Source organism: Zingiber officinale, chromosome 3A (genome assembly GCF_018446385.1).
Source record: "Zingiber officinale cultivar Zhangliang chromosome 3A, Zo_v1.1, whole genome shotgun sequence".
NCBI lineage: Eukaryota > Viridiplantae > Streptophyta > Magnoliopsida > Zingiberales > Zingiberaceae > Zingiber > Zingiber officinale.
The window spans coordinates 22830851-22843357 of NC_055990.1; the positions used below are offsets into that span (position 1 = coordinate 22830851).

The 12507-nt window shown below is 34.0% G+C and overlaps 1 protein-coding gene across 2 annotated transcripts in view; it reads left to right on the top strand.

The window, feature by feature from the left end:
- Window positions 1-339: 339 nt before the first annotated feature.
- LOC122051435 (ferredoxin-dependent glutamate synthase, chloroplastic) overlaps window positions 340-12507 on the top strand; it is a 44325-nt gene continuing 32157 nt past the window's right edge. The window contains exons 1-7 of one of the 2 annotated variants that reach the window (XM_042612579.1): window positions 340-1084; window positions 3511-3823; window positions 4236-4678; window positions 4762-4893; window positions 8490-8588; window positions 8746-8816; window positions 9583-9679. In XM_042612579.1, the coding sequence (XP_042468513.1) occupies window positions 803-1084; window positions 3511-3823; window positions 4236-4678; window positions 4762-4893; window positions 8490-8588; window positions 8746-8816; window positions 9583-9679 (1437 nt within the window). In that variant the 5' untranslated portion in view covers window positions 340-802. Of the gene's footprint in view, window positions 1085-3510; window positions 3824-4235; window positions 4679-4761; window positions 4894-8489; window positions 8627-8745; window positions 8817-9582; window positions 9680-12507 lie in introns of both variants that reach the window. The other variant, XM_042612580.1, reaches the window with a different exon arrangement.

A 12507-nucleotide genomic window follows, 5' to 3' on the forward strand; every position in this document is an offset into this window, starting at 1 on the left:
CACGTCGTAATACAAACTAGCACGAGTGCTAATGCAATTAAGTTTAAAAATCAGAGCACCATAATAATTATGTATACATGTAAAAAAAAAATTTAGGAGTGCAGAGAGTAAGAGAAATAATCCTATTTGATAAAGGAATAAAATGAAAAAAATACGCATTTTCAAATTTTGAGGCATTTTTTTGGATAAATCTAAATGTTAGGTGCGTTGTTTAGGCAATTCCCGTTTTAAAATTATTACCAAATGCGGTGTATTTTTGTAAGGGCCGAACCGAAAAGTCGGTCCAGCGCAGCGTGCAAAAAGGAATTTTTAATAATACACTTGTAATTTATGTAAGGGAGTCGGATTCGGGTCGCATCAGGGAGGTGGCACGGCCAGCGTGACGATCTCCTTCGCTGCATCTCTCCCTCCCTCTCTCCTTGGCAGTGGGGCGATTCGAGGGGGCGGTTCGAGGTCAACCAGAGCAAAGGGTTTTGTATTTTTGCCTGCGCAGCCACAAGTCTTTATTGGACGCCCCGATTCCTTCCCCGGCCCCGAGCCCATCCCCTGTCGTTTCCTCCTCCATTCGCCACCTCCGCGGAGAGAGACGTGAGGGGGAGCCTTTTTTCCTCTTCTCCGACCTCTCTCTCGCTATCCTCTCCCCTTCCACACACTCGCTCCTCCATCCTCATCTTATTGCCTCCACACGATCCCTCCCTCCCTTGTCTCCCCCTCCTTCCCCTCTCTCTCTCTCTTCGCCTCGCACCCGGCGAGTGGTTTAGTCGGCGGTGAGTGGAGGGTTTGCGAGATTTCTCGATCGCGAATGGCGATTCCCGCCGGTCACTTGGCCGCGCCGTCCGAGATCCTCCTCCGTTCCTCGCACTCGAATCCGCTCTTTCTCTCCTCCACCCGGAACTTGGTCTTCCGCGGTGACTCGGCTCATCTCGGGCAGCGCCAGCGGCGCCGCCGGGCCGCGGCCCTCCGATCGGGGGCCGGTGGCAGGGGGTGGTCGTCTTCGTGCGCGGTTAGGGCGGTGCTCGAGCGCCAAGGAGCTGCGCTCGCGGCGTCGGAGGTGAAGCGTAGCCGGTCGGATGATCGGCCTAAGGTAAATGCTTTCTTTCGTTATGTGGAGGTGAGATTCAATGATTCGTGGTTGATTGGGTGATCCGTGCTTCTCTAGTAATAATCTTTTCGTTTTTTTATTTATTGTTGTTGAACTACTGTACATCGACGTTCGAATGGCCATGAGTTAGCTCTTATGTGAATGGATTAATGAATTTGATTGCTTAAGGTCTGTTGAGTTTTCCTTCTTTGGTTAATTAGGAAAACTATTTTAGATTAATACACGTACTTATTCTCCTCTGCGGACAGCGAGTGTTTGTGCATAAGCTTTGTGCTTGGCTCACAATGAATTGGTGCTGAAGTATTGGCTATCTTGTATGGGGCTTTGCTTTGACTCTGTTAGTTTTTGTTCTCTATAGAATGATGGAGGGTATTTGGTAGACTGCAGCTTAGATAATAATTGACACCCCTTTTAAGGAAAATCATTTCCAATTTGCACTTGTTTTTGATCATTAAAGGACTTCTCTGAACTTTTTAAAGAATCTGTGACCATTTACTCATATTCATTTACTAAAAGCAATCTTAATTTATAGATTAAATTGATTATATCAAGGATTAAATCAAATTTTAAATTACAATTGCATTAAATCAGATTTTAGCTTGATTAAATTAATTTATTCATCAGATTTTTAAATCATTGATTAATTTAATAAATCAAAATTATTTTAATTAATCAAACTAATTTGAATTAAGTTAGTAATTTTTTAAATTGATTAAAATTATTATTTTATTCTTTCCATAATTATTTTTGTGTTTTTAAATTTTGTATATATATATATTTTTATCGATTTCAATCCTACTGACCCTAGCAATTCAGTTTGGCTGGTTCTTAATTTTTTGAAATTTTTGATACTGATATTGATATCACTGGCCCTGACAGATAGTTATCTCGTTATTGCCTTACCTTACCATAGATTATGACGATACAACACAATACTCATCTACGAACAACTGTGTGGTTTGGATCTCCAGTGTTGTGGGGGGAGAGAACATGGGTTAAGGAAGGTGGGCTAGGCTGTGGAGAGAATCTGTGGTTGGGTAGGTTAGGTTTTAAGATTAGAAAGTTGTGTGATTGGGAGGAGGTGGCGGGGTGAAGCAGCTAATTTTTTTTCCTGATGGAGGAGGAAGTGTGTCTACTCAACAAGAATTGTGGCGAACAACATTTTTTTTTCATTTCTATATTTTTTATTTGCTTTTCCTTTTTCCATATAATTCAATGCCTTGACAGCCGGACACTACGTTTGTTGCCTCCTTTGGTTTCTTTTATCATAAGTTGCATCACTTTCTGCTTTTCTTCACGTGGAACTTTAGAAATTTACTTGTAGTGCTAACAGATAGATAAATCTCAAGCATAAAGAATTGATTTAGTTTCCTAGAATATTATCTCCTGAAAATATACACAGAAGTTACTTTTTTTCATGAAAGAGAACAAATTATATTTTGGATAACAAATTATATTTTGAATTTTGTATTATGTATGGAGATTGTAGCGGGAATATGTTCAAAAATATGTGTTCTTATATTCTTATATATGATTTTGTAATGAACTTGTAAAATTTTATCTCGAAAAAATGAAATATATATTGTTAAGTAATAGATAACTAGTTTTATTATGAATATGACATATGACTTGGAGGAATTTTAGACTAAGACATTACAACTTCTGTTGTCTAACCGTTCAGATACAAGAAAGATGAAAAATCATTTTTGAATCTTGTATTACGTTTGGAGATTGTAGTGGGCGTATGTTGAAAAATATCCATTCTTATAAGATCAAATATCCATTAAGTAATAAATAACTAATTTGACATAAATGTGTCATATGACTTGGAAAACTTTTGGACTATGACATTACAACTTCTGTTGTCTAATTTTAAATTTAATCCATTCAAAAACAAGTAATTGTATTAAAAAGTTTTAGCAAGCATTTAAAGCGGCAATTGTTTTAAATAGGTTCATTTAAAACTACAATAACCACATAACGAAGTAATATATCTCCCTAACCAACATAGAAATCCATCAAGTTTTTGAGATTGATATGCTATAAAAGGAAACTCGTATTTGCATAAAATCTCAGCATCCCAAGATCACCTGGGAGGGTTTTGTACTTCCACAGATCCACTTAATTCTATGTATAGAATTCGACTATTCTACTGAATAGGTCTACAAAACATTGGGTTTTGGACACTCCCACAAAATCCCGTGCCACAAAAATCAAAATCCACTAACCAAATATTACTTTAAGCATTTTAGTTAGGTCTTTACTTTTCAGGTAGATGAATCATGAGAATAGTGTTCAAACCTGTATCACATTTACTTCTCAAATGTCTATCCTTAGAGAACCACAAGGCATTGCCAATGTTCCACTTCTGATATTCCATTTGCAATAAACCACTGGTTTGCTATCAGGTTGCGAGTTTGAATGATATCATCTCAGAAAGAGGAGCTTGTGGTGTTGGTTTCATTGCAAACTTGAAAAATGAACCTTCTCATAAGATTGTGAATGATGCCCTTATAGCGCTTGGCTGCATGGAACATCGTGGAGGCTGTGGGGCTGATAATGACTCTGGTGATGGGGCTGGTCTAATGACATCTATTCCCTGGGATTTGTATAACAACTGGGCTGTGAAGCAAGGACTTGCTTCTTTGGATAGGTCAAAAACTGGTGTTGGAATGATTTTTCTCCCAAAAGATGAAAATTTTGAGAAAGGAGCCAAGTCAGGTATTTCTACAGAAAATGTTTTATTTCTTTGCTGCTTATCCTTTTAATGTTGCTTCAAGTATGTAAGTAGAGAAGTTACTGTTATGTCTGTAGCTTATTACTGTATTATAGCTATATTTTTTTTAGCTACCTAACTTGATTTTGTTGCTTATATACATGGATTCTTTAATATAGTGCTGAAATATGTTATGTGATAAATACTGGTAATTTAACTGCATCACAAGTTATATCCACTTCTTCAATTAGGTAATTTTGTTGTTTTTTGTCGCCTTTAAGTTAAACCTAGATGAATTTCTTAATTTTTATTTTGATTTTCTCTTCATGCTGTTGAATTTTTTTCTGCTTCTGTTCTCTTCAATTTTCTTTATATGAACTATATTATTTTAAATTTTGTGATATTTTTTCACCGCAGTTATAACAAAGATATTCTTAGAGGAGGGTTTGGAGGTCATTGGTTGGAGACCTGTTCCTGTAAACACATCAGTGGTTGGCTACTATGCCAAGGAAACAATGCCCAACATACAACAAGTGTTTGTCAAAGTCCTTAAAGAGGAAAAGGTTGATGATATTGAGAGGGAATTGTATATTTGTAGAAAGCTGATTGAAAGGGCTGCAAAATCTGAAGAATGGAAAGATGATCTATACTTTTGCTCTTTGTCAAATCGGACTGTAGTTTATAAGGGGATGCTTCGCTCAGAAGCTCTTGGACAATTTTATTTGGATGTTCAGAATGAACTTTACACATCTTCGTTTGCAATCTACCATCGAAGGTACAGCACTAATACTAGCCCTAGATGGCCTCTTGCACAACCAATGAGGATACTTGGACATAATGGAGAGATCAATACTATACAGGTTATTTTGTCTCTAAATTAGCTGCTGAGTATTTAGCATCCATAACAGTGATTTCCTGATTATTTAAATTTTTCTGGTTGAAGGGAAATTTGAATTGGATGCAATCACGGGAAGCAACACTCAAGTCCCCTGTTTGGAGAGGCCGTGAGAATGAAATTCGGCCATTTGGGAATCCAAAAGCATCTGATTCAGCAAATCTTGATAGTACAGCTGAAGTATGTCTTCTCATTTAGATTAGCTTCCTTCAACTTTGCAATAACTGTTATCCATCGTGAGCTTGGTTATATTTATTGTATTTTTTTTTTTGGCTTTGTATGTTTTCTCATTTATATTAGCTTCCTTCAACTTTGCATTAACTGTTATCCATCAGAAGCTTGGTTATATTTATTGTTCTTTTTGGCTTTGTATTCTATTGAGTGCTCTAGACAGACATGTTTCCTTCTGAGCTAAATTAGCTACCATTGGTTTCACTTTAAGAACATGGTATCTTGGCATACATAGGTACTGTGATTTTGGATCTTTTCAATATTATTCTTCATTGAATATGTTAACTGATTATCTTTATTGAAACTTTCAAAAAGGTGTTTTTTTTCCCTTCAATCATAAAGAATTGAGCTGGTGCATGTATTTTAAGTTTATATCAATATCATGCTTACAATGCTATGCAGTCAGTCTTCACACACATCATAGTTGAAGATGGAATTCTAGATAATATGAAGAATAATTTCAAATTTATGTTGATTAGAAATGTGACAATTTGCAGACTACTCGAATTAATTGTGTTGTTTAAGATATTATATATCATGCTTGATGAAGCTGATCTTGATTTTGGAGATTTATGATTTACTGAGCTAATAATAAGGCAGCAAAAACATTTTTTGAGAGGATTTTATTTCAAATTTATGTGGATATATCTCAACTTTTATAAATTAGGTGGGCTTGAATTGAATTCTGTATTTTTCATGTTGATCTTGGTTCTTAACAACATCTTCAAAGTCAAAGCACTCGAACAAATATTTCTGCTCTGATGCCTCATAATATCAAACCTATCCTCAAAAACTGGAACATTAGCTGAATTACTTTTCCAACATATTGATGGCATTAAAATCCCTTATTTTGTTCAACTTGATTTACTTATAAGATGTTTCAGAAATATGTTTTGTAAAGTATTTAAACATTGCAAATTCTAGTCTATTGCCTAATAATGCCAAATTTATCCTAAAAAAACTGGAACATAAGGTGAATTACTTTTCCAACACAGTGATGACATTCAAATCCCTTAATTTTGTTCAATTTAATTTACTTAGTTTTTTTAGAAATATTTTTTTAAGGATTTAAACTTTTCAAATTTTATTTTGTTGAAACTGATCTTATAATTTGGTCCTTTGGAATGGTTTGTGACAGCATTCAGAATTATTTTGGATAGTTCACAAACAACTTGAACTGGAATCTACCAATCTGTTCTAGTTTATGTTTAGTACAGCTTGATTTATGAGTTGATTTGACTGACTTTATATACATGCTCATGCTCGTCTTTACACGACAATTGGATTAACCTATATTTTAAGTCACTGCTGGAATATCAGATTTATCAGTATGATAATTTTTTATACTGAAATGTTAGTTAAGGCAAATTTATAGTCAAATACGAGTTTTTGTTATGTATTCACTTAAGGCATATTAGTTATCATATATGAGTTTCTATCATGCATCAACTAGAAGATTATTAACTTTAATAATCATATGCTACCGACATGACTTGGTAGTTGGTATCAGTGTTCAAAATTTCGTTTCGTGTTAGGCGGAACAGGCGAAACTTTTCGTTTTCCCGCACACTGAAACCGGCACCGGAAGAACGACGGTTTCGTTGTGCGTCATTGAGAGCGTCACGCGACAAAGGAAGGAATCGCGCGCGCTTGTCATCCCAGGCGCCTCGCACGCCTCGTAGGCAGCGCCGGAGGAGTCGCGGGACTCTTCTGGCTCTGCTGGACAGTCTCGGGCTCCTCGTAGGCGTTGCAGGAGTCGCGAGACTCCTCCGGCAGTGCGGAACTCTTCCAGCGGTGCGGGACTCCCGGTGGCGCCTAGAGGCTTGTCCTGCGTGCTCTGTGAAATCACTGTTAGAAATTAAATATTTTAATTTAATTAATTCAAATATTTTCCAACTTAAATGTGATATCTCGAAGAGGATTTAATAAATCCTAATTAAATTATCCTAATAAAATATAAATGTATTTAAAAATTTTAAAAATAATAAATTTTATTAATTTATATTTAAAAAAATAATTTTATTGATTTAAATTTTATTTAAAAATTTAAAAATCTCTAATAAATCATTAATAATCTGATTTTTTAAAATTAATTTTACTGTAAATATATTTAAAATTTTAAAAAAATTATTAAATTTTATTTATTAACATTTTAAAAATTAATTTTACTGATTTAAATTTTATTTAAAAATTCTAAACAAAATTAAAAAATTCTAATAAATCAGATTAATAATCTGATATTTTTTTAATTATTTTATATTTGTTCATGGTAAATATATCTAAAATTTTTAAAAAATTAATAAATTTTATAAATTAATATTTTGAAAATTAATTTTACTGATTTAAATTTTAGTTAAAAATTTTTAAAAATTCTAAGAATTTTTTAAAACAATTCTAATAGATCAGATTAAAATAAAAATATATCTTATTTTTAAATTATACATAATAAATATATTTATCTAATAATTACTATATATAAATAAAAAAAATACCGAAATCGTATCGGTACGGCACGATACAATACCGAAACTGTATCGTTCCGATCTAGGACCGAAACCTTGGCACGGGTCGAGATTTTAAACCTTGGTGGTACCATATAAAACATTTGTCTTCCTCGTAAATACCCCATTCTTGTACCAAAAGGAACATTTTTCTTTATTCAGAGCTACTTGTTGTTGGAGGCAACACCATCTAGAACCTAGAATAATAGTGTTTCTCCGCATCCATATTTGTAAAAGTCGTGGTTGGTATCAGTTTGGTTTACGAGGAACAATGTTCATTGAGTTTTAACGTGTATAAGTTACTTGTGGTAACTGTTAAAAATTGTCATGTTGGCTGTTAAGAACTAATATTCTAGCATTCATACTGTCATACCAAATTCTGGCCTTTGACATCCATCCATTTCAGCTATTATTAGAATTTACAAACTCAATTCATTCAAATATAGCTTTGCATAAAACTCAATGGAGGAAAAGATTTATGTACCTATCCCAAATAATTGGTGCAAACATGCCTTGACAACTGTTACATCACAATTCATTCAACTAGGTTATATGGATATCTCAGAACATGAGTATCAACAAAACAATTACTTTGCATGCTAAGCAGTATAAGTTGGTGGCAAACCATTCTGTCTTGTAGCAGTGCTGTTGTAACTAGCACGCACATGCAGTTGGTGGAATGTGGTTATTGGTAGGATTTTGGGACATTAAAGTTTGACCACCACTGGCAGCCAAACAAATTTTGGATTTCCAGATTCACAACCATGGACATTCTTCAAGCTTTTCTTTTTATTATCATAGGAGAATTTACCTTTTTGACATTTTTGCTGCAACATTGCAACTCGTGGGTCTTGGGATCTTGACTATCCTAAGATACTTTTTTCCCTGTCTTTTAGTTGATTATTCAGTGAGAAAGTTCTCTGCATGTTCCACTGCAGCAATTGGTTGCCTATAGCAGCAGGAATACCAATTCCTCATTTTTTTGAACTATATGTGATTTTTTCTTGTAATTTGACCCATAACATTCATGTTTTCCTTGATCAGTTATTGTTGAGAAGTGGTCGGACTCCAGCAGAAGCTCTTATGATTCTTGTTCCTGAGGCATATAAGAATCATCCAACATTGACCATAAAATACCCAGAGGTGATTTTTTGCGCAAACTATATCATCAGGAAACATTCGTGAGTTTGTTCCTTCTTTGGTTTCAGAATGAATGCCTCTCTTTGAATAAAATAGTTTTCTGCTTTTGTCTTCCCTTTTGCATCCTTATCTAAAATAAAATAGTTTATACTCATGTTAGGTTGTTAATTTTTATGACTACTACAAGGGACAAATGGAAGCTTGGGATGGACCTGCATTACTTTTATTCAGGTATCATATATCAACTTTATCAGTGTTGTAGGCATATACATTCTAAATGTGGCTTTTTGACTCCATTAATGGTTTTGAAGTTATTTACTGCTTAGTTAGGGTTCAACTCTTTTTCATATATACATACAATACATGGAAAGTGCAGGTGCAATTTTTTATTTCTCGATCAATTTGTTTTCAGAACTTTGTATCCATCTTTCTTAAATATTCCACAACTATGTTTGTCTCTCTCCATCATTAGTTCCTCTATGTTAGCAAGCAAACCTAATGTGAGTTGACATCCTATCAGCTGGCCAAACACTAGTAGTCTTTTAGCATATTAGTATTGCTTAAGTTACATATTGGAATTTTGATTGGCACATCAAGGTTGTATCATATTGGTCAATCTAGTAACCACTAGTTTTGGAAGAGTTTGGTGTGTGCACATGTACTGCTATTTAGAGTCTAGGACTGATTTATTATAGGACAAAATTATTCTTTGAGTAGCAACTGCTTGACAAATTCTTTGGAATTGTTCTTGTTACAGTGCACCCATATGCATTAACCAGGAGTTTTACAGATGAAAATTTGTTTAGTAGTGAATTAGGTAATTTACCTAGAATTTCCAAAACTTTAGCTATAATCATTATGTATTTGTCGTGTTCCTCAATCCTCTTGATTCTTTAGAAAAACAGATAATAAAATGTCACTGTGATCAAGAATATCTTCCAAGTACTCTTATTGATATTTTCCACCCTAAATTAAGTGCTTATTTTAATTGCCATAGTGATGGAACGACTGTTGGAGCTTGTCTGGATCGAAATGGTCTTCGACCTGCTCGATATTGGAGAACAGTGGATGACATGGTTTATGTTGCATCTGAGGTACCTGATATTTAATTCAAGAAGGATGAGTTTTTATGATACACAGTATTTGTAATTTACATTGTCACCATTAATATATCTATCATGTGGATCTTGAGAAGATAATAAATTGAGTCAGTACAGACAATTATGAAGACCAGAAGCACTATACAATTTGTAATAATTTAGCTATTTGTTCTAGAAAAATTTCATTTGATGTAGTGGATGTCAAATAATGGTGTAACACGAGGGAAAATGAGGTTGTCTCTCAACTTCACGACAATTTCATTTGTCACGGAGGTCTATAGCATAGTTTAAAAAGGTTGTCCATGTGGAGGGCCTGGAGGCATATGGAGCCACGTATATCCTTCAGCATGTCACATCCCTGCATATGTATATATGACAATGTTTTTTTTTTCAGCTTCAGTTGATTCATCATTTTATTTTTCTTATTGGTTCAATTGAATTTTAATCTATTCAAGAATAAACTTGAGGAGACATGATGGATTTAGTATTTCTTTAGTTTACTATATATATAGAGAAGCTATGAATGAGAATGGAAGCCCCTTTAAAGGAATTATTATTTGATAGTAGTTATAATTTATGATCACACTAACATAACACTTTGTTGGGTGCAAGTTTTTATTTCCAAAGTCTACATATAAGGGGGCGTTTGGTTTAGGGGAATAGGAGTGGGGAATGAGAATGAGAATCATTGATTGTCATTGTTAATGTTTGGATTATAGGAATATGAATGCAAATAAGGGAATGAATTCTTGAAATTGGGTAATAACTCATTCCCATGTACCTCCTCTTCAATGAGTCATTACCCTATTTTCATCAATCAAAATATTCCCTTATTCCAAAAATACCCTTGACGTAAAACTAAAATTTTCTCCCTTAATATCAAATATCAAAATATATTTATTTATTTTTTCTTTCATATCACTTCTCTCCCCTTGTTCTCTCTCATCATTTTATCACACACTTTCTCTCTCCTTAATCTCTCCTATCACACTCTCTTTCCTCTTTTTTTTCTCATCACACATTCTCTCTCATCATACTTTCTCTCTCCTCAATCTCTTCCATCGCACTCTCTTCCTTCTTTTTCTCTCATCATACTTTCTCTCTCCTCAATCTCTCTTGTCACACTCCTTCCTTTTTTTCCCTCAACACACTTTTCTCTCTCATCATACTTTCTCTCTATTCAATCTCTCCCATCACACTCACTGTTTTCTTTTTTTTTCTCATCACATTTTCTCTCTCACCATACTTTCTCCTCAATCTCTCTCATCACATACTCTCTCCTCATTTTTCTCATTACATTTTCTCTCTCTTCATCCTCTCCCATCATACTCTCTCTCACATCATATTTTCTCTCTCATCTTCTCTATCATGCTCTCTCCTATCACACTCTCTTTTCTCATTTTCTCTCACACTTTCTCTCTCTTCATTTTTTCTCACCACACTTTCTCTCTCATGAGACTTTCTCTCTCATCATTCTCTTTCATCATATTTTTCTCTCACACTCATCTTTCTCTCACATCTAATTTTTTCTCTTATTTTCTTTAAAGGGTAAAAAAGGAAATTTTGATTTATTCCGATAGAAAATATGCAACTAACCAAACATTGCTTTTAAGAGTGATATCCATGCTCATACCCATTCCCATTCCACAATACAATGATTCCCATTCCGATTCCTATTCCTAGGAAAGAACCAAACGCCCCCTAAAATCACATTTTGTTTCAAACGATGGTAGAAAGGAATACTATGATTACAAGCAACATGGTAATGATTTTCTTTTGCTAAAATGGTTTCCAACATTTCCATATCAATTTTAAATATTTTCATCATGAGCATTATGCATAAATAGTTTTTTACTTATCATTATGACCTAGATGCAAAATATTTTCAATGGCTTGTTTATTTTGATAAAGTTCTTAGTAACTGCTATTTATTTAATTTTTTTTTTTGTGTGTGATCACACTTAAATCTTAAAAAAAAGTTCATGGAAACTACATAAATTTGGTTTGTAATTTGTCCCTGAATGATAACTTCGTAGCCTTCAGACTGATCTTGACTAGTAAACAAGCTGCTAAGGTATATATTTTCTTTTGTGAGTCGAGGAAGGAATTATTTCAAAATTTCAAAGTACCTAAAAAATCGGCATCAAGAGAAATCCATTATAGAAATATTCAAGTTCTAGTTAAAATCCACAAGCCAATCCATTTTTTAAAAAGAGCAGACTATATCTTATCATTTAGAAATGATATATATTTTAGTTATTTATCTTTATTGTTCAATCTATCAGTTCTTCACTCGGAGTAAATCTGGAAATTATTGAATGCTGTTAACCATTTTCACTTTTCTCACTAAATATTAGACACTGTCTAATAGTAGATACTTTTGGTTCTACATGAGGGGATAACTAATAATGCTTCTTTATCACTTTCTATGACTATGTATTAACAATGAATAGCATGGATCTTACAAGGGAATTGTTTATAACTTTATATGTGAATTTCCTGAGTTATCAGATCTTACATGTCAAATTTAGTTGGTTTTTGCAAATTGAAGGGCAACCTGCACATGCTGGGGCAACTTAAGTGAAAGCATAGTATTTCATGTGGGATTTTCTTTGCTGGATGATGGAATTTTGTTTTTGAGTGTACGCACATTTGTGAATATATAAACAGACATGTCTCATCTTCCATGTTTATGTTGAAGATAGAATTCAAAGAGATTCATAAAATAAGAAAACAAAAGAAGCCAACAAGATAACCTATCCAACCAGGTCCTATTTGATCATGTATCATGGATTCTGATCTTATTAGGAATTTTTAATATT